Source organism: Python bivittatus, unplaced genomic scaffold (assembly GCF_059951505.1).
Source record: "Python bivittatus isolate LINGU-HERP-01145 unplaced genomic scaffold, Pbiv_v1 ctg000850_np1212, whole genome shotgun sequence".
NCBI classification, from domain to species: Eukaryota; Metazoa; Chordata; class Lepidosauria; order Squamata; family Pythonidae; genus Python; species Python bivittatus.
The window spans coordinates 47,896,894-47,923,246 of NW_028277112.1; the positions used below are offsets into that span (position 1 = coordinate 47,896,894).

A 26,353-nucleotide genomic window follows, 5' to 3' on the forward strand; every position below is an offset into this window, starting at 1 on the left:
ATTAATACTTTCTATTTAGATATTACAGTAGAAAACAGCACAGAAAGCATGCCATTTAAGGTACAAAAGTAGATTAGCACCTTTTAAGATCAAATACAATCAAATCTACAGCAGTAAAGATATAATTTTCTCTAGATACATTCTATCCCCTCAAATACATATTTCAGAGGAAAAAAAAATTTCAATGCTGCTAAGAAAGGAAAAAAAAATGTGTGCCCATAATGGATCAGTATATTTATAACTATTTTTCACCTATTTATCAATATGGAATAATGGAAGGTAAAATTTGACTTCCAAGAAATTACATTATTTTTCCAATGGACAACTTTCAGTTTTACACACAAGGGAGTATTAGGGGATTATTGACAAGTCAGAATGAATTGTAGTGGGTTTTTAAAATTGTTTTTGTTAGTACATCTCCTTTTCCCATTTCAGAATTCATCAGAACATTTATTCAATTCCAGACTTTTATAATAACCCAAACAGATTACCAAATGCACTTTTGCAAATTGTACAACACATTCCAGCCTATATGGACTTCACATATATTCTTCATATATATTCTATATGTGCAACTGGATTTTATCTTCAAATTCTGCCTCCCATGTGGCAATACAATTCTTCCCTACAACCATCCACATGGAAGGATGAGGAGAGGTGTATAAATTCTGAGAATCAGGTTTTTCTGGCCCAGTCTAGCACCTTCAAAATGTTTTGGGACTGCAGCACCCAGAATTCCTATCCAGGTTGGTTGAAAATTCTGAGAATTGCAATCTCAACACATCTGAAAGTTGCAAAAAGTCAAATGGGCATTCAGAATGTTCCCAATATTAATGAAGGAAAGGAAGGAAAGGAAAACTATCAAAGAGATACCACAGAAATGTACATGCAAACAAAGCTTAGAGCTTATCTGTGATGATAGCATAAGTTAATATGCCTCTGTTGGGAAATCAACACTGATGGCCAGGAAAATCCTATAATGCTTCAGGGTTTATATCCATAACTCATAGTCTATTTGAGAGTGAACACATTTGAATTTGTTGCCATAAGAATAGGAAAGTTCACCTGTGATTAGCCCCAGATGTTGAAATTTATCACAGAATAATGTGATGCAATTGTTTTAGGTGAATGTTTGACATTTGTTGGAAGTTTCCATCTGGGTATATTATGAAATAGGCATGGAGGGGACTGGCATAATGTTTACTTTTTTGCTTGAAGTATCTGCAACCAGCCTCATTTGGCCAAGTGAATAGCAGGATATTGTCCCTTTCTAAATTACCACAACAGTTGTAGTGAATGAAATGCCCTACCCAAGAAAGATGGAGAGAAGCATATGGCATAATGTCTATACTCAACTCAGAGCTCTTCCCAGTTATGCTTCTAGCACTTTCATACAGTATATAGGATGTCTTGAAAGAGACAGACATGAACTCTGGAACCAATAAATTTGATTCGTGACATATAGCCCTTATATTCCAAACACAGGAGAGCAAGAGAAGAAAGACAGGTAGCAAAAAGAAAACAAAATCCTGCATCACATTGGAACCCTTCCCTCATGTAAGAATTTTTGCAAATGGGTCAGGTGACTCTCCATTCATAAGTTCTACCAACACTTCTAACTGCCTGAAAATAAATATGTTTTACCATGCAGAAAGCCAAGCAGGTGTTTAAATACCAGCTTTGTTTACAGTTTTGTGGAACATATATAACTGTATGCTTTGCCCGTCCTGCAGTCCTTTCTTTGCCATTTTCCTTGTTGTTGTACTAAAATGCAGTTCCTTTTTTGTTTTGAAAGATGAGGTGGGCCTCTTCTCCAGTTTGTGAAAACAACCCGTTCCCTGTCGTTCCATTCTAACTGACCTGGTTTTCGTTGATCATTCAAACCTGTAATGCATTAAAATGTATAAGCAGACAGTCAGAGAATAACGTATTCAAGCATTTTAACCAAGTTTGCTTGGTTCTATCTGCTCTTCCATGTCATAAATTTTCTAATAAGTTCCAGATTCTTTCTCTTCCCCAATAAATTTGTTCTATGGAAAAGAAAGATTAAATGTTGTGAAAATAGATTCTGCTGGTATTTAGACTAGAAAAACGTCTGAAGATTTAGTGGCTGTAAGCAGGGAACTGCTGCAACAGATCATACCTATTGACTTCTAGCCGATGCCTTTCTATCCTCCGACTGAAAGCCATCCTTCTGTTAGCTAAGAGGTGTTGCTTATGAAAATGTTTTATCATAATTGTACTTATATATATCCCAAGGCTGATCATTATAACTGGAATTTGAAAGAACCTAAACATGGAAGTCTAAAATAATATGGAATAATATCTAATCCTTGTTGCTATATCAACAGAATTATAGTCAGGATCAAGGGAGGTCACTGTTTTTCTCTATTGTCCATTGGTCAGATCACACCTAGAATACTGTGCCCAGTTCTGGGCACTGCATTTTAGGAAGGACATTGGAAAATTGGAGCATGTTCAAAGCAGAGCAACCAAGATCATAAGAGCCCTGAAAGGAAGAACATACAAACAATAGTTAGCATATTGGGTGTATTTAGCTTGGAAAAAAAGATGGCCGCAGGGAGACATGATAGCTGTTTTCAAGGGCCGACATTTAGAAGGCGGGCAAAATTGTTCAGAGTTGATCCAGAAGCACAAGAAACAATGGATTTAAATGACTAGGAAGCAGATTTTCCTTGAACAACAGGAAAAAATCCTAATGGTAAGAGCTGTTCCACAACGGAACAGACTGCCTTGGGAGGTACAGTAGTGCACTCTCCTTTGCTAGAGGCTAGATGGCCATCTGTTAGGGATGCTGTAGTGGATTCCTTGTATTGTAGAATTCTGTCTTTCATAGGGAAATCTCAGTTATAAGAATGACAGTCTGCCATATACATACCTATCCAAAAAGGCCTTTTTCCACTGAAGTTCCAAAGCCACTGCATGTGTGATTTTGAAGCCACACTTATTAAATGGCCATGGTACCTAGATATAAGATAACTTTTTTAGAGTCAGAGGAAATACCTGCTACTCATCAAGATACAATATATGGACCTGCAGTTTAACAACAGACACAAACACTGGGAGTCATTAATACAACATTTAGGAATTCTTTTGAAAGGGCATTTTGAAAAAGTTTTTCGCATGCCTCTCTCTCTACATATACATTTATATATAAGCAACAACAGTTTATTTCATCTGAGCATACTTGAAATTATAACATGTTCTACAGTGTCTTAATCATATCCAAAGGTGTTCCAACTATTTCAAACTTAATTTTCTTACATTCAGCACAAGTTGGCTGAATGCTTTCAAGGAATTAGAATTCATATTTTTCTTGCTTGGTTATGGCTTCCCTACTCTTCAGCAAGTATTTAGTTAAAAATAAAAATATTTTTATTTGTGTGTGTGTGTGTGTAATATACAGGATGAGATATGTATATAAATGGCTCCTATTTAGGAATTTTTTAAAAACCAGATTAAAGTTGATTATGTTAAAACAACTCATGATAAACCCATTTACTTTGAAGTGAAGTGATTCTTCTTATAAGTCTAACACACTAATAAAAAACCCTGAGTTTATTGAGGTATCCTCCCAAGTACAAGAATATTTCTACTATACAGGCACAATAGCTAGAAGATTTAGATTTGACATACTTTTGAAACTCCTTCCTGCCAAATGCCCCATTGTTTTATCCTGTGTTGCAGTGCAGGACAAGCCCAACCATTGTTAGTTTAAAAGATTGGCTGCCTCAGGCAACTGCTTTTGGGCATCATGAAAAAGGCAGTGGAGTATTAGTTATTAGTCTATTATTAGTTTATTGCCAGGTATTTGGGGTGATGCTTATGGTATTATCGCTGCAAAAGTGCCAAAATATTATTCCTTGCATTAGTTTTCTTTCATTTAAATCTGAGGTTCAGAATCTGTGCCCTCCAAACCTGGGTGCAGTCCTGACAGCTCCTCTAAAAATGGCTATAAGAACATAATTTTTAATGTGACGACACTACATAGGAAGGAATTGTTTTAAATGTAATTAATTTAATGTAATGTTAATAATCTTTAAAGTAATGCAATCAATGTTTATTCTGGTACGAGAGCCACTTTGGTGTAGTGGTTAAGGCACCAGGCTAGAAATTGGGAAACTGTGAGTTCTACTCCTGCCTTAGGCATGAAGCCAGCTAGGTGATCTTGAGCCAGTCTCTCTCAACCCTAGGAAGGAAACAATGGCAAACCACTTCCGAAATCTTGCCAAGAAAACGGCCAGGACATGTCCAGGCAGTCACTAGGAATCAACATTGACTTGAAAGCACAAAATAAATAAATAAATAAAAATAGATGTTTTTATCCTGGTACTGCCTAGTTTATGACATCTGGCCCCAACATATTACTCAAAGATTGGGGGAATTTTGCAGTCAATTACCAAAAAGAAAAGATTGATTTCTAAGAAGCCAGATCCTTTCCTTATTATTTCTTGTCTTCTCACCTGTTTTTATTTTTAATATTAAGAAGTGAGATTAGACTTGGCTTTCCAAGTCTGAAATGTTTTTACAATGGTTGCAGAAAATGGTGGCTGAAGAAAATCTGTCTTTTAAACTCATTTTTCCCTAGTTATATCAAATGTATTGTATTTTCCCTATGAAATCCAAAATTTGGATTCTTAAAATGTTTTTGATGCTTTTCTTAAACATTATTCTGGATACATGGTATTTATAAATGGAATAAACGTATAACACTCAAACAGATATTTGTAAAATCCCACCATTTACAAATAGCTGCAGCATTGGGGTTATTTTGTCTTGTGACAAAGTCTCATTTCTAAAGTAAGACACTGGGGTGAATGAAACAGTAACTTGCTTGAAGCCATGTACAATAAGGAGTTTCTACCGTTTCCTGCAAGTCTGGACAGCGACTGCCCATGTGGCTTTTGGGTCAGTGATTAGGAGATAGCATCTTCCATTGTAGTAGGTCCATCCTGAATGACAAGTTTTCATTATAATATCCTGGAATAAAGCATTTTTAGTTCAGAATAAATTGCTAAATTGTCCACTTCTTGAAAGAAGGATTGATTCCATTCAGAACTGGGCTTGGGAAAGATAAGAACATTGGCTAATTGGGTCTTTCTCTGTCCTAAATTTTGAATTTGGGTACCATGAAATACATGGTATTTAAATACACCGGGGGTTCAACATTCAATTCCCAATTTCTCATCCTGTGAGCCTCGATGCCCTATTGCCTGGCAGTAATAAGACACCACTGAATACAGTACCACTCAGAAGCTCAATCTTTCTTTCCCTCCTTGTACCTTGTGGGCAGGGATTTTTTTCTAATATATATGCCTTCTACATCCTCATAACTAGGACACTGAAGATCCCTGACTATCTCTGTCTTTGCTTGTCTGAATAATGTAAATTCAATGTATCTAACCACAATAACCTTGATTTATTTATTTACTTATTACATTTACTGTATCTCCACCCATCTCCCCCTAGTGGGGGACTAGGGGCAGCTCACAGAGTCCATTAAAATAATAAATACATATAAAATTGGAAAAAACATAAAAACTGTACAAAAAACTGTACAAGATATTACCAAGAAGGAAGTCCAAGGGGGAGATGGTTTCCCAGGCTGGAGATGAAAGGCTTCTAAGGGACTAACCATCCCCACACTTGATGTCTCCCCTCCCCACTGCAGGCCAAGTGGCAGAACCAGGTCTTCAAGTCCCTTTGGAAGGCCAGGAGAGAGGGACACTCCGGGAGGCAGGATGTTCCAAAGGGCGGGGGCCACAACTGAGAAGGCCCACCTTCTGGAAGCACACTGGAACCCAATGCAGCTTGTTGTGATGGAATGGTTTGGTGAAGGCCGCGCTCAGGGAGATAAGCATTTCCTTAGCCCACAGCAGGAGCGTGCGAAGGTTAAGAGGATGAGACTGGCACCACCCTAAGGAATTCATGGTGTTTGCTTGCTGGCTTGGGAAGTTTAGATTCAGTTTGGCAAGATTCTGTCTTGTGGTTGAAAGCTAATAAAAGCTATTGAACTAGACCTGTACTGTCTCATGGAGTTCTTTGGACTGAACCTGACACTCATGGAGTAACGGTGTTACATGGACCCTTCTTGGGGCTCCAAAAATAGCCCGTGCGGCTGCATTCTGGACCAGCTGTAATTAATTGCTAAACCATTTTCCTTATATACATGCCACAACTACTCCCTCATGACATACATCTTCCTGGAGTTATAACTTTTGTTGTATCAATGAATGGCCTTTGATTCACAAACTGTATGTCTCCATAAATAGCAGTATTCTAAAGGATGATTATGATGGGTGTATTTACATCTTTCTCCTTTCGAAGTTAGATGCAGGGTCAAATTGTCACAATAAATATTGACTTAGCTGGTATTTACACTTCTTAAAAGCTAAGCATCCTGCAATGCAAAGTGGTCTCTTTCTGCCCTTATTGGTACTCCTTATCACTTGTAAAACAATTCTTTGCCAATGGTCAAATTAAAATTAAAAAAAAAAACCACAGGAAAAAGAGATTCCTACCTTGTTTGAGTAATTCCATAACGTCCAGGTAGTCCCATTGCACAGAAACATCTTCTGCATGTTTTCTTCAAAATACAAGAGACCCTTCAGATTTGGTGTACATCTGTTTGAAAATGAAAGGCGCTCAGCCTGAAAAAGAATAAGTCATTTATGAAAGACTCTATTGGCAACATCTATAAACCAGTATTCTGAAACAGTCTTGAAATATTAACATTCTATATTTTTTGTTTATATGACATTATTGAAGAAATCCATGAAGATTTATTTTAAAACCGCTTTCAGAACTGTGCAATATTTCCCATAGCTTTACTTTTTTGTTGTTATAAATCTAACTCTGAGAATGTCTGAAATGGTCAAATTTATGGTTTTAAAAATATTTCAAAATACACCTGAAATTAAAATTTAAACTAGAGATGGAAATTTATCTTTCTTTAGATCCCTCATCATTCCTCACCATTGGACATCCTACCTAAAACTGCTGGGAACTTTAATTCTGGAAGGTGACATCTTCCCCACTGGGGGTGTAATTCAACAGAAACATACCAGGATGCTGGAGTCTGCTTGCAGAACTTCCATTTTCTTGGAGGAAGCTACATTTTTTCTTGGTTCTTTTTGGCTCCTTACAGAGATGGTTGCCGTCTTGCTTTTTCTAGGCAATGTATTGTCCTCATCTAATTTTAGCCCTGTCATCCCATGGTACTTTATAAAAGATAGAAAAGAGAATCACACACTTAGTTAATTCCAAAGGCATTTAAATCGTAGAATAAAATGAAGAGGTGGTTTTGATATACAAACTATCTTTAAGGCTCAAAATACACGTGGCAATAATATAATAATAACAAGATTCCAATCCAATATTTAAGGCTCCAGTCCTATAAAGTAGGCAGTAATTTTTGAAAACAAACGAGATGTGCAACGTGAGTTGATAAATCCTTGGATTTATCATAGGAATGTAAGTTCCTATCCTTACATTCTCTCTTTCTTTCTCTTTTTTCACGATTTGTTTCCAATACTATACTCTGGTTGGAGAAATGTATTGGAAGTTGGGTTTATGTGTATGAGGGTAGAGTGGTAAAATAAGCATGGAAAGCATTCTTGCATTCTTCACTCACAAACATGGTTTGCCCTAAAATAGCATTCTTAGTTCTCATTACTCTTGCTCTTAAGATTCAACCTATGTGCTCACTCCACCCTATATCATACCTAACATTGACCAAGGCAGTTTAAACAATTGCCATTATCATTTCTAATCTAACTGAAACTGAAAATAAGTGGAATTAAACATAAATTAAACACTTTTTACATCATAGTAGATGGTGTAAATACTAAATTCAGCAAGTATGCTATGTAACAGAGATATAAATAAATATTACAAATAAGGAACTTATTACTCAATAATGCTCTTACTTTAAAAAACTCATCAGTGCCATTTCGAAACATAAAAGAAGGATGAATCTGAAAGGAAAGTGTGAAATATATCTGAATAACAGAAGCAAATGTAATTTGTTGTCACGGCAGTTGGTAGTGCTGACCATAGTTATAATATTAGAAAATTAAAAAAACTTTACATCAGTGCTTCTCAACCTTGGCATCTTTAAGATATGTGGACTTCAACTCCCAGAATTCCCCAGCCAGCATGGCTGGCTGGGGAATTCTGGGAGTTGAAGTCCACATATCTTAAAATTGCTAAGGTTGAGAAAGACTGCTTTACATCATCTGAATGGTTCGGGAGAAGGGAGAAATCTTTTGAACTCTAAATACAAAATCCACCCAGAAAAGTTAGGACCTTTTAGGCAAATTGACATAAGTCAGCACTACCTAACCTTCTTTCTCTAATTCTAATTTGTTTTGTACTTTTGTCTTTCTTCTACAGTTCTTTGAGCAATTTCCCATTCCAAAGAAAGCAATAAAAAAGCAAACAAATCAGCTTCATAACTATATTTGGAAAAAAAAATTCTGGCCATAATACACTTACATACAAAAGGGAGTGGAACATTAAAAAAAGCTTTGCTCAGTTTATCTGAGGATTTCCATCCTCTAAATTTTTGGTCCCTGGAGATAATGTTTTTCTCTTGACCCTTAAGAAAAAGGAACTTAATGATCTTTGAAGGTGGAAAATTTAAGGTGTCATGGCAGCTTAAAATGTGCATTGTCATTTCTGATTAAATTTGTTCAGGTTTTGTCATGTTTCAGAAAACAGTGGAATCTGTTTGACTAATAGAATGTTTTAAGAAAGTACATACTAGCAGGGCCAGTTCTAGGCTAAGACTGAGTAGGCACCAGTCTAAAGCCACCAAATTTTAGGGTGCGCCAAAATTGAAAAGACTTCTGAAAAACACAATAAAAAAGCAAAAAGCGGTAACAACACACTCCATGAGCTAGCACATCCACTCGAGGGTTAAATATAATTTTGCAGAATTGTTGCCGTATGACCACAAGGGGTACTGATGTAATTAAAATTACTTACTGTGTAAATAGGGTGAAAATGTCTGAGAAACAAATTGTCTGGGGCTGAAAAACATAAATGTAAAGCTCCAAACTCAAAGAAAAAAAAAAACAAGAGGGCAACTTTTTGAAATTTCTGACAAAATTGTGCCAAAAGATGACTTGCCTACAGCCTGCATATTACTGACAATAACCTTATATAATATCTTAAATGTTCTTTTCCAGCCTGATCAGCAGTCAGTCTCAATATCAATGCACTTTTATTAAGTCAGATGAGATTTTCATGCAAACACACGTACAACTTTGAATCAATGTTTGTTTTCCCCCCGTTCATAAGGCAACCCTTACTATATTGCCATTTCCAGTGACACGTAGCCTGCTCCTTGCAAGATTCACTGAGCTGAATTTGGGTCGCTTGTCCCTTCTCTGTGCTATCATCTCTTTGGAAGGGGGCAGCAGGATTCCTTCCAAATTAACAGTGCCGTGCCTGGAAGATGAAGGGGAACCTGGAAGCAATGTTTCTTTCATCCATAAGTTCTGAATATTTTGGCTTGTGGAACGGAATGAGCTGCATTGACCTAAAAAGCAAACAAGATGGCAGATGGTCAGTCCTTTTTTTTTTTTTTTTTGATAAAAGCAGATAGTTGGTCACATCGATATGGATGATGAAACAGCTTGTCATTAAAAATGGGATATTTCATCTGATGTTAATTTGTTTTTTAAAAAATAGCCCTTGTTTCTCTGCTTAATTTAAAAAACAATTTTAGAAGTTTGATGTGAGAAATGAAGAAAATATAATTTCCCAAAATTGAAAAAATGCTGCTTCCAAAAGTTGCATAAAAAAAAGTTCCTTTCAACGTGGTTCAGAATTGTTCTTCCATGGTGGTAAGGCACCGCTTGTGCCCAAACCTTGTGGACTTAAACTCCACATTAAAAGCTATCCTACTTTAGGAGCAGTATGATCACAAAAATATCGGTTTTTAAAAACTTTTTTTAAAAAAACCTTGCCTTTCCTCCTGGAGTCTCAATCCTACCCTTCTCATCTCTTTGATTCATAGAACTTCACAACTTTGAAGGTTTGACTCTTGGTGTCAGCTGTGCTTGTTCAACCCACAAGTCATTACAATCACATTGGCTTGCCAAATCAATGTTGGCCTACGTCTTGATTTTATTTATTTAAAAAGTTTAGATTGCCTTTAAGCCATAAACACATTGAGGCAGTATACAAAATAGAAATTAAAACTAGTTAAACTATATTGAGAAGTGAAGATGAAAGGAATGAAAAGAATGGGGAAAGCAGGAACCAACATCAGGACAGCAAACTAACGTTACAGGCTCCCCCACTGTGCTGAGATGAGCTGTTTACCATTTCTAAACCTGCATCTCTACAGACAATTTGTCATATACTTATTTGAATTGGTAGTATTTGTACTGATTTTAAGTGCTGCAATTCTCTTTTTGATAAGTGCATATTTATGCCATTGAAGATGGAAGAGCGGGTATGCCTCTCTAGCCATATGATGTGGTGCAGAAGTTAATGTGGTGGATGTATGATATTGAGATATGCACTGTGATGCAGAGGTACATTTAAGCCAACATGGTTTAAAACATGGTGGCCAACCACTTTACAGAGATAAGTTTTTATACATGAATCTCCCTTGCCCCTTCGGGGTTCAAGTATTGAGACCTTTTAAAAATCCTAATTCCATGACATGTGATTTCTCCAGTATTTTGGAGAGATTTAATGGTACTGTGTTTAGCCATTTCCCTCCAAAATGACACCCTCAGAATTACCCCACAACTGCCCTACAATTAACCAGGGAAAAAAGCGGAAGGGATATTGCAAGACCCACAAAAGGGGCTATAAGCCAAACCTTCATCGGTCAGATTCCAGATCTTTGGATAGATGATAGTGGTGTCTGTTCTCATGGTTGTTTGTTGATTCCTCCATGCTGCGCTCCCTCAGCAGAAGAGAAGGGGTCTGCAACTGTCAAAGCTATTGTCTTTCTTTTAAGAAAGAAATAAAGTATTTTGATCCAAAGGTGCTAGCAGCAACATTTGTGTGTTGAAAAATAAGCTGCTGCTCAGCCAAGATTGCTCCAGATTTTATTAGGAAGATCAAAAGAAAATACCTCCTTCTGAGTCCAAAATTTTCACTACAGCTTTTGTCCGAGTGCCAAGAACAGCATTCACAGGGGAGATCAGAGCCACTTCAAAGACCTCATCGTCTTCCTCTAATCCATCATAGGTAATTGCTATATTCCACATCTTGGTTGACATTCCTACCAGAAGTAAACATTTTAATTACACTTTAATTGCTTTTTCAATCAACCTAGGTGTCGAAGAAATATATTAATTAACATGTCTACAGCTATAACAGACTGGCTTGTATAATGCTATTGTGCTTCTGCCCATTGATTGGACTCCTGTGGTTTTCCCAAATAACACTAACTAGAGATCAAATTTGTTCCTAAGTACTGATGATTCCATTCAAACAGTAACAAAGATTGGTTTCCTACAGGGTGAATGGATGGGGGATAATAGCATGCAGTTCAGGAGGGGAGGATTGGCTCTTCATGTAAATTTTAAAAAGAAATTAAGAGAACTCTTCATTTTGAAATCTTAATTGCAAGGAACCTACTCGTGTTTTGAAATATTGTCATTTTCAATCACCCATCACAAGGAGCTCTGTTCCAAGTTCCAGATATGTCTGTCAAACACCTTGAAGCAAAGCCAGTGTCTTGATTGCAAAGTCCAAGTAATCCGTTAGTACATGATCAGCTATAAGTAGCACTAATATCAAATCGCCCATACTTAAAAAGAACTTCTGAGAAAAACTAAGCAAATAAAGAGTTGCCGCTAATACCAAAGCAAATCTGAAGATTTGGCCAGAAGGTCCAAAAAATCTTGAGGGAAGGAAATATTTATTGCAAGGTGTACTCCCTTAACTGCTACAGAATTTCACTTAATGCAAACGCTCAAACTACAATAATACCTCAGTTCACAAACCCTTCTGTTCACAAACAATTTGGCTCACGAACAGCACCGTTCGCAAAATTTTGCTTCCGTTCGCGAACTCCGCATCGGGTGATGAACACAACCCGCGGCCATTTTCCCTGCTGTGACACATGGTTGTGGCTTCCTGTAGGGAGGGGGACTCTCCCTCCAAACAATAACCGCTTCCCCACCCGCCTTCCTGTCCTCCACGCCAGAAGTCGCCTCAAGCAAGGTTAGTGTTCTATCTCTTCATACTGTACTGTACTGTACTTTGTTTCATATTTTTGTGGTTTAAAAAAAAAATACATATGGTTCAGAACGGATTAACCGTATTTACATTGAACCTTATGGAAAAATTTGATTCGGTTCACGACCAATTTGGTTTGCGACCAGAGTCGTGGAACAAATTAAGTTCGTGAACCGAGGTACCACTGTATATTTGCAGATTCTCAGTTAAAAAAAAGATCAGTGGAACTGCAAACAGAAGAAAAAAGGGTTGGGCAAGAATATGGAAGGCAAATTCTGATTGACAGTTGTTGTTTTTTTTTAACTTCCTAGGAGTATGAGCAGCTCAATAGTGAAACCAAGTACCAGAGAAGGGTTGGGCTCTCACTAACTGGATTTGTTCAAATATCTGTCAAGGGCATTGGAGTTCTTTCACTGCTTAAGTGGTTGGACTGGATGGCCTAAATGACTCCTTTCCAGATCTATGATTCTTAGGGCTAACGATGGTGGCTACAGTTTTGGCTGGAAGAGCAAGAACAATGCTTCTCTCCTGAGCCTTCTAAGACCTCCTTCTTCTGTTAGAATGTAAGTTCTTGAGCTACAGCTGAACCTACTGGATTTCCTAAGGCTACCTTCATTTAATCAAAATGCCCTTTTTTGCACTGAAAGCCTCCATGCCAGTATCAGCCCTCCAGAAAGGAGTGTCCTAGAGTGACAGTTTCCCTGTCACAGAGTTAACTGATATAGTCCATCACTTATCTCTAATACAGCAATCACAAGAGAGAAGTGGATTTCAGCCACTCTGTAATCATTTTTGCACACAGGCAGAAGAAAGCAAAGAGGTGTGCCCATATGTGATGGGATGTGAGGGTGATCTTGGAAGATGCGGGGGGGGGGGAGAGATGCCGCCTAGGGAACGATCAGATAAAAGAGAAAGGAGTCTGCAACAGAGTAATAGCCAGAGAAAGCAGCTTAGGAAGGACCCACCCTGACTACTCAGGTGGTAAATAGGGAGGGCGGGAGATTTGTGCTTTCAGACTTGCAAGATTCTGTTAATGTTTAGCCTTTTTATCTTTCTCTTTGTACTTTGGTTTTATAATCTTTTAATTATGTATTGCCGATTTTAGTTTGTTGTAAGCCGCCCAGAGTCCCCCGTTGTGGGGAGATGGGCGGGGACAAGTCAAATAAATAATAAATAATAATAAAATAATAATGTAGCCTTACAATAAAGTAGAATTAGTTCATCTAGTCTTGTTTCCTGTCTGGTTTTCCTGGGAGTGCTGATGTCAAATCTCAGTTCCCTTTTTATCTGGGGTTTCTACCCTATGGTCAGCATGAGATATTTTTAAATAGACCTGAATAAAAATGACATATTTATTTAAAGTTATAAATAATACTTAATTCTTAAAAATTAAAGGAATAATTGCAAGTCATTAAAAAACTGGTAATATTAAAGTGATGAAAGAGAAGCACTAAGATATCAGAAAAGTGATCAGAGTTGCTTGGGCAAGTGCACAGCCATAGCTATTGATTAAATAATTTTAAAAAAGGAAATAAACATAAATGTACCAACAAGGAAGGACAAATAGAAAGGTTTTACCTAGCACTGGAAAAATAGCAATCAGCTTCTTAGAGATGGGCAATAACCAATAAAAAAACCCATATTTTGGGTCACCACCTGCCTCACTCAGACATTAGGGAGCTCCAAATAAAGCTCTAAAGAAGATCCAAAGCTCTAGGTAAGTTCATATGGGAGCAAATGTTTCTTAAAATATGCTGGCCCCATTGCTGTATGGCTCTTTGAAAGGTTATGCCCTGATTTTTGAATTACGAAACAGAAGCCAGCACACTTGTTTCACAGTCATAGCCCAAATATCTGGATCTTATCCGATAATCTAGCTACAGCTTTTTGTACCTGCTGAACTTCTGGGCAGTTTTCAGTCCATTATAATTATCCACATGTAATGTTATCAGAACATGGATCACTGTGGGAAGGGTATCTTTGTCCAGGCAAACACCACAGCTGATCATTCAGCCTAAGCCTAAGCACAGAACAACAGCCTGGGGGCTCAATTGTTAAAACAGAGTGCCATCACCAGCATCTAAGAACGTAACTATGTAATTTGCACAATGACGTCATGATGCACGTGTTATCATTCTGACATCATTGTGGCTTGGAAACCTATTTCCCAGCTCAGACAAAGACACCACCCACCCATGGACTCCCTTCTTTGTCTGCCTTGGCTTCGATTTACGTCTCTCAATCCATTGCCTTCTTTTGATCAAGGCTCACCTGGATCAAACTGAATAAGTTTGGAAGGAGGCAGGATAAAATCCTTTCCTGATAAAGCAGTCATTTCGTTAACCTAAGAGAGAAAAACACAGTTATAAAATATAGTTAATATGTGCCTGAAGGGAACTTAAATTTTGAATTACCTTTTGTTTCACTTTATTACTTTCCAGTCATATAGATTAAGAACAAGGCAGTATCCCAACCATAGGAAAATAATGTCAGTACTGGCCCCCCCAAAAATAATAATAATACAAAGGTAGCTAGCAAGAAAATGGGCGAGGGGAGAACCCACTCATTTAAAAAGCTATAATTATATGTTGAACTACTAAGATCTACTGGCAAGATGGCAACTTAAGGTAAGACTAGAAAAGGTAACAGAATTTCAGAAAATCTAGACAAAGGATAAAGATAAAGTAGGAGCTACAAACAATTTGAGTGAACAATGGATACCTGCTCTTACATCCAGAGGCGAAAGTGATCTTAATTAGGCCTCTGAAATCAGTGGCTTGGCCTAAGTGTGTGGGAAAACCTAAAATAGAAGCTCCCAGTATTTTACCACAAATAGCCAGTCCAAAGTGTCTGCCATTAGGGTTTGACTAATTATTAGCTTCTGTGCCTGAACATGTAGCTAGCCCTCAGTAACCAACCAAACTGGCACCCAAAGTCTGAGCATGGTATTTCCAGTTTAAACCCTTGAATAAGGACACAAATGAAAGGAAACGGAACAGTTATCTTTCACGACAGACAAACTGCAGTCAAATGAAAGGAGGGAACGGAGCAGAGCCAAGACAAAGACAACAAAGTACCAAGAATTCTATTTGTAAAGGATTATCCCTAGTGTATTTAACTTTCTTCAGGGAGAGAAAAATGTATTTTACTTAATGAAGCATTTGCTTTAAGAACATGATTTCAAAAAAGACAGCTTTGGTAAATATCTTCTTCAATTCCCATAGCACTTGTGCTGCTACTGCTCTCTGCAACAAGAGAATATGCACAGGGCAGAGAATTCATATGGGATTATTAAGAAAGCAGAAAGCAAAACACTGTTATACTGTCCATAAAAATGAGGAGCTTATTAAGTTTAACAGCATGAACTAGACCTTTTGGCATAAAAGTTTGTATCAAAAAGCCTACCACCTAATTTCTGCCCTTGAAAATATTTACTCTAGACTGAAATCTGCATCGGGTGATGTTTATTGCAAGTTAAAAGTTAAGTTAACACACTGGGGATTCTCCTGTATAAATATAAGAACTGAGAACTGAGAATAGCGGCGTGTGCGGTGGGGTTCAAAAAAGTCAAAAGGGCCGTTGTGAGCATGCAGGCAAAGTCCTGCTCCTTTGTACATGCATGGGGTATTGAGGCACATACAAAAGGGGCAGGCTTTGAATAGCAATTTGGTTAATAAGGACTTCCCTTCTAAGAGGTGACTACCTTGATGAGGTGGGAGCAGTGAACAGCTTCAGTAACCCTGAAAGAAATGCCAGTGGAAGCAGAAGGTTCTGTTAGGGTCACTCTTTCCGATAAGTTAAAAAAGGAGGGGTGAAGCTAAGGGTAATACACAAGGGGGTAAAGGCAGATGTGGGGCACCAAACCTCCTAGGAGAAAGAACATTAAACTTAAATGCAGATGAAGGCAATGGCCAAGAACTTCTGCATTATGCAAAAATAGGTATGGATATGAACTACAGTATGATTTGTACAGTATATGTATATGGCTGAAGTTGTGCCAGATGAGAGCCTCAGGTTAAAGGAGGAGATGAAATGAATACACAGAAAGCCACAAGGAAATCTGGTCACTGATGGTAGCAGTATAGCAGTACTGAAATTATCAAAGTGCAACTGAAATGTACTTTATTGGATGTTTTAGGCATAAGTGAGCAGGTCTAGAATGAACCATGTTAAATCAGATATTACATAGTATATAATATGAAGGAACAAAGTGATATTGATATTCTAAAAGGACATTGCTAAGCATGTGCTTGGCTATAACCCAAGGATAATGTATATTAGAATATCTATGATATACAAATATATGCAGCTACTCCAATGCAATGGAGAAAGGCATTGAGGAATTCTGTGGCAAATTCAAGAGGTAGTAGACGCAAAATAAAAAAAAGATATAATAACTGTTGGCTGGAATGTAAAAGTTGGTGAACTGAAGACCCTGGAATCACAAGAAGATTATGATTGGGTAAAAACAGTTTAAGTATATAAGTTAATATGATTTTACAAAGGGAATTCTTTCATTATTGTGAACACCTGTTTCATCCAACATAAATGCAGAATCTATACCTGGATGTCACCAGATGCACAACATCAGAATCAAATCAACTATATAATAGGAAAAAAAAAAATGGAGAAGTGCATTCCAGTTGGCTAGGACCTTTTCAGGTGTATCAGGTTATGAATTACTGGTATTAAACATACTGGTAAAATTAAGAAAATAAAAGAGGTAGGTGTGTTCTGAAGGATCTACAGTCAGAATATAAAACCCATGTAAGAAACAAAGTCAATATGTTTAACCTACGTGAAAAAGAACCAGAGGAGCTAAGGGAAGAGATAGGGATATAATCAAAACTGAAGTAGAAAAAAAATTCCAAAGAGTAAAATATTCAATTACTTTTCAGAGCCAAAGAAAGAATGAAAGCAACAAGAAAGACATGATGACTGAATGAAGACTTTCAACACTATGCAACAAAGGATGATGAAATATTAAGAATGTCAACAAATAGAGGAAAATAACAAGCAAAAGAAAAGGAGAGACACTTTTAAGAGGATCAGAGAATTAAGAAATGAATAGCTACATAAGCATACTCAAGAGTATAGTAAAACATAATAGAAAAATTAAATTTTCTTCTTAAGAAATAAGAACAAATATACTAAAACGTTGTACAAATAGAATAACGGACAGAAAGTTTGAAGAGAGAGAATTCTATTCATTTATTCTCTAGTGGAATCAACTCCATTAGAGAATAAGGTACAACAGTCAATACATCAGCTATCAAATAGAAAAGCACCAGATGCAGATGAAATATCCGTGGGACTTTTGAAAGCTGCAAGTGCAGTAGTAGTTAAAGTGCTTGCAGTTTCATATCAATAAATATGGAAAACAAGTTTGTGTGATCTAGAAACTGGAAAACAACCATATTTATACCTATGCTGAAGAAGGGGGATGCAAGAAAATGTGCAAATCGATAATACTGCACTGATTCCTACTGAAAGCAAAGTTTTCCTTTAGGTCTTACCAAGAGGATGAAGTAGCCTGCAGTCTAGACTGAGTACCATGCAAGTATTTACCCTTGTCTCAGTCTGGACAAGATTTCCTTAAACTGGGCTAAGGTCCATCTGGCATGAGCTCAGGATAAGAGCAGCTGAAAAGTGCAGCATGGACATGCCCTTAGACTGGATAGCCCTTCAAATACTTGACTTTGTCCTGCGTAAGGTAGGAGACAAGACAGCAATGGGCAATTTGTGAAGGGGGGAGAAAGTGGTACAGTCTATTTCATAATATTTTTTTATTATAATGGGACACCAAAGGTATGGTTGTGATGTCCCTGGAAGAGCTGAGGGTTGAACTTTTCAGTCTTTCTTTTTATATGTTTTTGTGGAGACTGGGGATAGGTTGAGGCAAAAGGGATGTGTTAGGCTTCCAGTCCTTTCTGGGGGAAAAAATCGCACCTCTGAAAATATTTAGACAGTAAACTCTGTGGGTTTTACCTTTCAATGGCTATACTCATATATAAGATGATATATTAATACAATGATTCAGAAAGTTTGTAATCTGATAGGATATGTGAATCTGAACACCTGTGAAACAGTAATGCAGACGTGTCCTTAATCTGCATGTCCTTTTCAACCTAAATATGATTATCCTTTGTGATAAATGTTATTACCTTCACCGCCACAAAAGCAGAATCTCCCTTGTACCCTGATCGGATGATTTGTAAAGACAGCATCTCCACATTTTCGCACACTTCATACACATCCTGCTGCAGTTCAATTTTAGACCACTTCAGTTCCAGCCTATTGGAAAAAAAAAGAAAGAAAACATGACAAGAAGGAAATCTCAGAAATCCCTGCTGTTTGTCTCTTTGTTGTTAATGCAAATTTATTTTTTCTACCCGTGTGTCATTGTTTTAAAGAGAAGAGCTGTCTGAAGAGAGATGTAAGCAGTTGATTTGATCAAAATTAAGCCTTGCTTGTATTTTCATGTGTAGTTTTAATCCTGGATTGCGTTATACTATCTATGTAGGAAATAAAAGAGCCTTTGCATGGACTAGTGACAGCCTGTTTCAGGATTTTAGCATTACTGGTTTAATGCATATGCAAGTAGAAATGATTTGATCTCTGTGCTTGCATGTTTGTATGGAAGGGCATAGGAACAAGCTAGAACAGCATTCCCTAATCTGGTGTTGAACCCAAACTCCCATTAGCCCATTCAGCATGGCCATACTGGCTGGGAATAACAGGAGTTGTAGTTAGATATGGAGAATGACAAACAGGCAAAGGCTCAGTGAGAGTAACAGAGAACAAAATGAAGATGTGGATACAAAAGGGCAGAGAAATGGGATATGCTCAGTGAATTTCGTTTTTCTTTTTTAAAGTTGCAAAAGAATTCCCCTCCCTCTGTTCACATCTCTAATTCCATTTCATAATGTCTACAATTTTGCAAGAAAAAAAGGGGAACTTAGGACTGTTTGTTAGACATTTTGAGCACGGTGCAGTAACTACTTTCTGCACAGCTGAACATGCAGCTTTAAGTGTTCCATAGCCTGATGTCCTGCAGATGTTTGGGGTTTGCAAATCCTGCTCAGTACGGCCAAATCCTTGTGAGCCATGAAGTGCACTGGACAACTGTCACTGTGGTTTAAGTCTAATCTATCTCACTATGTGATCATAAGAAGAAAACAGCAAAAAATAAATCAATGTCTCATTTGTATTGGATTTCACTTTTTTGACTAAGGAACAGAATACTGATGATGGAGATACATGTCATACTTAAGTACCCTCATTAAATATAATTAAAGAGAAATCCATATGCTGTAGACTTTATGGCAGCAACAATCAGCCCCTTGGGCAAAGGCCCAGTGTCAACAGCCTTCCTTCTGAAAGTGACATTGCCTTCTCTCTAATGAAGTATTCAGCAGGCTGCAGAACAGCCAAGGAAAAGTCAACAGGCCTTCATGCCTTAATACAAGAAATAAATTAAATATAAATATATATATATATATATATATATATATATATATATATATACACACACATACATGCACATACCCAATTCTAGGTCATATTTACTGTCATATTAAGGCTACATCTTGAACTACTTCTCCATCCCACATCTAGTATATCAGAGGATTTCAGAAATTCAGTGGGAAGGCACCACAGTACTCATACTTAAAAATAACTATAGTTAATGCTGAAAACAGGGGCATCTTGTGGCCAGTGAAGGCACTGAAGCCACTATTATCATTCCACGGTGTTCCTTTTTATGCTTAAAACCAGAATAGCAAAGAAATAGCAAAGAGACTTTAATTAAATCTACCTATTTTCTCCCTCCAGGGGGAACCTCATTCAATTATATTAAAATTAACACTCTACAGATGTCTTCCCATACTATTTTAAACTTTAACAAGCCAAAAAAGAATAGTGAAAGAAAAAAACTAACCTAGCTAGTCACACTAGGCAGAACTTGAAAAGGAGCCTGGTAATCTTAAAGGAAATCAACTCTGATTGCTCAATGGAAGGATTGATAATGAAGCTCAAGCTCAGATACTTTGGTCACCTAATGCGAAGAGAGGACCTTTGGAAAAGACCCTGATGCTGGGAAAGATTGAAGGCAAAAGGAGAAGAGGACGGCAGAGGATGAGATGGTTAGACAGCATCACTGAAGCAATGAGCATGAAACTGAGCAAACTCAGGGAGGCAGTGAAGGACAGGAAGGCCTGGCGCAATATGGTTCATGAGGTCATGAAGAGTCGGACACGACTTAACGACTGAACAACAACAACTTTTTATTGAAAAGTATGAGCTTTTGTGAACTACAGCTTCCTTCATCAGATGCATGGAGCAGCTGAAACTGACCTACATCCCTTTAGCCATTCCATGTATCTGATGAAGTGAGCTGTAGACTCTAACGTCATCAAGAGGGCTACCTATTGCCCATCACAGCTGCTGTAAATAGAAGAATGTAAATGGGGGACTTTTAAACAACACTGATGCACTTCCAATAAATACTGTTTCTACCTTCACAGACAACACTTTGTGCTGTTCTGTATGTGGAGTTTGGTGCTAGATAAAAGACAGAGCATTTGCTGACAGCTGTCAGTGAAACACTATTGGAGAAAAAGGTCAGGTTTGGGGGGAGGTTTCAAAATACAATTACACTCTTGTCATTTTGAAAAATCTCACTAAGGATTATTGCACAGATTTGGAACACGTTACCAACCCAGAACTAGAGTGACCTCTAGCTGTCAAAAAGTACATCAAAATGTTGTTTTCCCATTTCCAACTGGAAGTTTACTTGGATGATGAATTTACAGCAGAATTTCCCCTCACAAGTAGAAACACTGTTTATCAGTGTCGTCATTAATGTTGTGCTGTCCCGTGTCACAATGAGCAAAACACTTGTCAACTCTTTGCTAAGAAAGACAGTTTCAGAGGAAAAAAAGAACAGCGAGTTATGCTTGAAGGGATGTATTATACTGAAAAATAAAAAAATGTTTTGTTTTGTTTTTCAGTTCAGTGCATATTTATGAGAAAGAGAGAGAGAATGTATAATGGTTGCCTTGAGTTCAGGAGCTGGATTGCCCTGAGAGCTCTTAAGAGTGGGGAGAAAAACTCCCGCATAAGCTTTCAGTCCTCCATGTCGAGGAAGCCCTATGCCCCTCAGAAGGACCTGCAACAAAAACCGCAAGCAGACTTTCCTGAGGAAAAGCTGGGAATATGCGGTACAAGGGCATTCCTGTCTCTGTGCAGTAGCCAGTCAAAATGCAGGAGGTTGTCTATAACAAAATAAAGTGCAGCAGACAAACTGGAGAACAACACTTGTGTGGCACAAGCTGGAAAACTCTACTTTCAACTCAGGCCATGAAAATACAGGTGGAGGTCTCATTCACAGCAGGCAGGAAGTGAATAGATGACAATATTTATTCCTGCCCTCCAGAAACTATTGGTGGTGTGTACTCATGATGGGGCAACCTGGCAGAGCAGATACCCCCTTAGCTCTGCAACAGGAACTTCTCAGACTGAATTTCACCCGTCATTAATTCTCTGGGAGATCTTGAACTAGGCAATTTTTTAGCTTTGCCTAACTTTAAGCCTAAGGATAATGACTAAGTTCATATATCCCATTAAGCCACAAACCCAACATATTGCATTAAGCAAACCAAGTTAATGACATTATGCCTTAATGCAGTGGATAAACCCAGGCAAAGCATATGGATGCACTCTGAAATCTAAACAAGTTTGAAATGTTACTATCTGATAAGAGTCAATATAGCAGCAACTTCCTGGAGAAAAAGCTTTCTTACTTTCAATAGAAATAACACAGAATGTTTTAAAAACACTGCTTTGGACGTGGATTTTGCAGTAGAAACCTGTGAGGCCCAGCAATTCCATTAGTTCAGTTTCAAAGCTGTTCATGCAGGGTCTGACTTAAGGAAGCAAGCAGCAATTCTGGGAATGATGCGTTTAGAGAAAGGAAATTTTAACTTACGTTTGGGGGGCAGCAGAATGTCCTTCAGGATCTGTAACCTGAAATTCCAGATCATCTGAATTCTCCTCCCAGTAAGGATCAATGACATAAAATATGATTCTGTTATTTAAATCTTTCTGGCTGAATTGGTCCTGAATAATTCCTCCTGATAAAATAAAGGAGATGTGGAAAAACAAATTGTCTTTTAAAAATAGTTGTGTCCCCGGTGGTCTAGCCCAGGGATTTTCAAACATTTTCAAGCTGTGGAACCTGCTAGTTTAAAAACAAAAAACAAAACAAATCCCAGAACCCATGATCAAAAGACAAAGGTACAATGATAGAAAATTGGCTTTTTCTTTTTCTTTTTTTTTGCTCTTAGTCTCTCGTGGAACTTCACCAAGTTCTCATGGAACCCTAGAGTTCCATGGTGCACAGTTTGAACAATCCTGGTGCAAATATACAGATGACAATTGCTATTTGGTTAGGCATTCAAAACATCACTGAAAAATGTGGTGTGACTACCAATATATCAAGAAAGAAATACAGTTCACTAGGATAGGATGATGTTGACGCCAATTAAATGGCAGTAGGAGAAAAGAATGTCTTCAACTTTTTCAGCAATTCTTCAGTTACCTTCCTTCAAACCAGGTTTAGCTTAGATGTTTTGTCTTAAAGCACCAAAAACCTCCTAATACACCATACATACACAGTTGCACAAGTATCTTCAGCCCGCTTTACCCTTTGCTTCCTCCAGCGCAGAGAGCACAGTTCTGAAGTGCTACCACACTTTTACAGTGGTAGCACACTGAATCCTGTATGGCCATAATCACGTTTGTGGTAAGTAGTTCAAACCTATGAGTCATCCATTCCAGCAAAATTCATATAGATGTTCAATAACATGGGAAATACAGGTAGTCCTCAGTTAAGGATAGTAATTGGGACTGGAATTTCCGTTGCTAAGCGATGCGGTCATAAAGCACAACATCATGTGATCACATCACTTAGCAACAGCAATCCCAGCATCCCCATTGCCATTATTAAGCGAGGATCATGGGTTGTTAAGCGAGGACCTCCTCACAACTTCCTGCCAGCTTCCAACAAGCAAAGTCAATGGGAAGCCAGGAGGAAGTTGCGAGTCCCAGGCAGCTCACAAGCAGGCCGGCAGGCAGGTGAGTGGCTGCTGCAGTGTGAGCCTGGCAAGGCATGAGGTGGGTGCTCCAGAGGGTGAGAGGGCATGCAAGTGGCTGCTGCAGCCTGGCCAGGGGTGCTGCCAGGCCAGGGGTGGCTGCTGCTGGGGGTGGGAGGGCACACAAGCAGCAGGAGTGGGAACAATTTACAGGAGCAACTTGCAACCTTCCCTCTCAGCTTCCCCATTGACTTTGCTTGTGGGAAGCTGGCAGGGAAGGTCACGAATGGCCATCACATGACCACGGGACTCTGCAACCATCATAAATGCAAGCTGGTTGCCAAGTGCCCAGATCATGATTCCATGACTGCAGCGATGCTGGGATGGCCAGAAGTTTGTAAGTACCACTCATTCGGCACCATCATAACTTTGAACGGTCACTGAATGAGTAGTTGTTAACTGAGGACTACCTGTAGATGGACTCTTGCAGGACCTCCCAGGATAGTTTTCAAGCAGTTGACCAAAGTTCCCCCAAAGCCACTTTTGTATAGAATCCAGAGAGGCAGGAGCCCCAAATCCCAGCTCCCTCAAGGGTTCCAAAGTGGTACCAATGTCATGAAAAGCCCCTGAAAGATCCAGATTAGTACTTTATTTCTCTCCTACTCCAGATCATCCATCAGTGGGACCAAAGCTATCTCTGTGCCAAAGTGGGGTCTAAATCCAGACTCAGTGTGATCTAGATCATTTGTTTCCTCTGCAAGTTCTTGGAACTGAATTGCCATCACTTTTTCCACCAGTTTAGCTAAATAAGATTTTTGGATCCTATCTAACAGTTGTCCTTTAGTACTGGGTGCAAATATTTTGTGTGCAACAGCCTTGTTTCCTCCCCCATTTTCCCAAAGCGGGGGGCATGAGAAAGAGTAACTCCATCTTAGCTACACTAGTTATAAATTAATCCAGAGAACTGTATTAGTAGGCTTTCAAGATTCTGTACTCTATTCTACTAGCAATAAAGATCTTTCCAGAACTCTAAGTGCTTTTTGTTTCCTCAGTTTGCCTGCCTCACTGGGCTTTACCAATCAACACTTTGCCATGCATGGCCTTGCATCTGAGTAATTTTTTATTGTTTATATAACCAACATCTCTATTCCAGGAACCACTGGCTCTCATTTTAACTCTATCCTGCCAATTCTTCATGATACGCCCTGGGTTGGCCCTTTGATCTACTGCTACATCATTAATATCAATCTGTGGCTGCTCAGCCTGGCAGAAGTAGGAACTACTACGATCAGACCTATTCTCCCTCCCCAGATCTGCCTCTTTGCTTCTACCCTATCTCCACCTGTCCCATTACTAGTGCTACCACCACTGCTGGTGAAGGAGATCCTTTCCAGTAAACATGAACAACTATGTTAAGGAGTATGGAATGGACAAGGAGACCAAAAGAATCAGTGGGGTAAAGCAAGCACACAGGGGAAAATATCTCTAATTTATAAGGCATACTCTCAATTTATAGAATAGCACAGAATTATGGGGGGGGGGGGGGAACCACAATTAAATTATTTAAAAAAAAACCTAAATAGATATACAACCTGGAGCTACTATAAATTTCTATAGAATTCTAACCGTATTTCCTGTTCTTCATTTACTGACAAAGTTGTCTAACTAACTTTTTCATATTCCATAACAAATCTATTTTGAGCACTCCCAGACTTGGCTTTTGTGGTGATATTACTACTCATTCAAAGAATGTTATTGACATCCAGAAGCAATCCTCAAATTCTAACTTTTCCCAGTGCTTCTTCTGACTTTCTTCTTCTCACAATACATCAGTTATGTAAAAGGAACTGGACGAATGGTAAAATGATTAATTAGAAGCATAAGCTGTAATATCCACACAAAATACCTTGAACTTAAGTTGTTAACACAATACCTGTTGTTATATTTTGCAAGTAACCATACTGAGGTCCTCGTAAAATTTTAAAAATAATTTGATCATCTTCGGTATCACAATCTGATGCTTTCAATGACCGCATTGTAATGTAGATCCCATAGTTGCCATTGTTCAAATGATCCACATCTGAAACTCTATGAAGATGAACAATTTCTGGTGCTGTGTTTGCTGGGCTATCCACCTGGGGCAAAAAATAATAATAATAATTTCTATTACTGGTCAAAGATTAGATTTTAATAAAACAAAGGCGTAGATTCTACTTTGTGAAACTGAACATTTGTATAATCAAAATACACATCCATACTGTGAAGCTGGACTTACATAGGAAATCAAGTACATGTAATCCTAATTACATTTGAACGTTCTGAAAATGTGTGTGTGCTTTGGAGAGAAAACATACTGAAATGAATTTTGTTCTATTTTAAGCAGAACCATACTCAGTCTTGGTGTCCTTTGATTGCTTCAGGCTGCACTGTAGCATTATTAAATAAATAATGCAAAACTCTTGTGCTTGCACACTATCTGTGTGTTGAACCAAGTTTGTATTCATGAATGTAGACACTTATGAAGAACTTGCCTGAATAATAAATGGCAAGGGGTCTACTTGCAACTTGTTATTTACAAGAAAGCCTTGATTCACTCCATCTGTTGCTGTAAATGTAAATCTGTCCATCTGAGAACCACCTCCTCCATGTCTATATGCTACATTCAGATTGACCACATCTTGCTGGCTGAAGTTTTGCTGCCATAATCCAGTTTCCCTGTTATAGAGTTGACCGTATTGTGGGAGTTGTGTTAAGAGAAAGGAAAGATTTTGTGGTGGTGTATCTGGGTCTGAAAGTTGGAGAACATCTGGAGAAAGGAATGCCATGCTGCCTTCAAACAGTCTCAAGCCCTTGTTCTTGACCACGGTGGGTAAAGCTCGATCCACTGTCTCCAAGATGATCTCAAATTCTCCATGTTTAGTTCTTAGCCCATTGCTGATGACGAATCTGGCAAAAAGAGGCAAGGCATCCTTCATCATGTGTTCTTGTTTCACCATCTACTGAAATGAAACAGACACCTTTACTGAAGA

The 26,353-nt window shown here is 38.2% G+C and overlaps 1 protein-coding gene across 2 annotated transcripts in view; it reads right to left on the reverse strand.

Moving 5' to 3' along the window:
* Positions 1-23: 23 nt before the first annotated feature.
* FREM1 (FRAS1 related extracellular matrix 1) overlaps positions 24-26,353 on the reverse strand; it is an 84,652-nt gene continuing 58,322 nt past the window's right edge. Inside the window, exons 25-37 of one of the 2 annotated variants that reach the window (XM_025171933.2) lie at positions 25,856-26,270; positions 25,258-25,459; positions 22,220-22,364; positions 18,396-18,525; positions 14,503-14,575; positions 11,120-11,269; positions 9,336-9,565; positions 7,950-7,997; positions 7,086-7,241; positions 6,543-6,671; positions 4,886-5,001; positions 2,900-2,985; positions 24-1,884 (exon numbers count right to left, since the gene is read on the reverse strand). In XM_025171933.2, coding sequence (XP_025027701.1) covers positions 1,685-1,884; positions 2,900-2,985; positions 4,886-5,001; positions 6,543-6,671; positions 7,086-7,241; positions 7,950-7,997; positions 9,336-9,565; positions 11,120-11,269; positions 14,503-14,575; positions 18,396-18,525; positions 22,220-22,364; positions 25,258-25,459; positions 25,856-26,270 — 2,080 coding nt within the window. In that variant the 3' untranslated portion in view covers positions 24-1,684. The remainder of the gene's footprint in view (positions 1,885-2,899; positions 2,986-4,885; positions 5,002-6,542; positions 6,672-7,085; positions 7,242-7,949; positions 7,998-9,335; positions 9,566-11,119; positions 11,270-14,502; positions 14,576-18,395; positions 18,526-22,219; positions 22,365-25,257; positions 25,460-25,855; positions 26,271-26,353) is intronic. The other variant, XM_025171935.2, reaches the window with a different exon arrangement.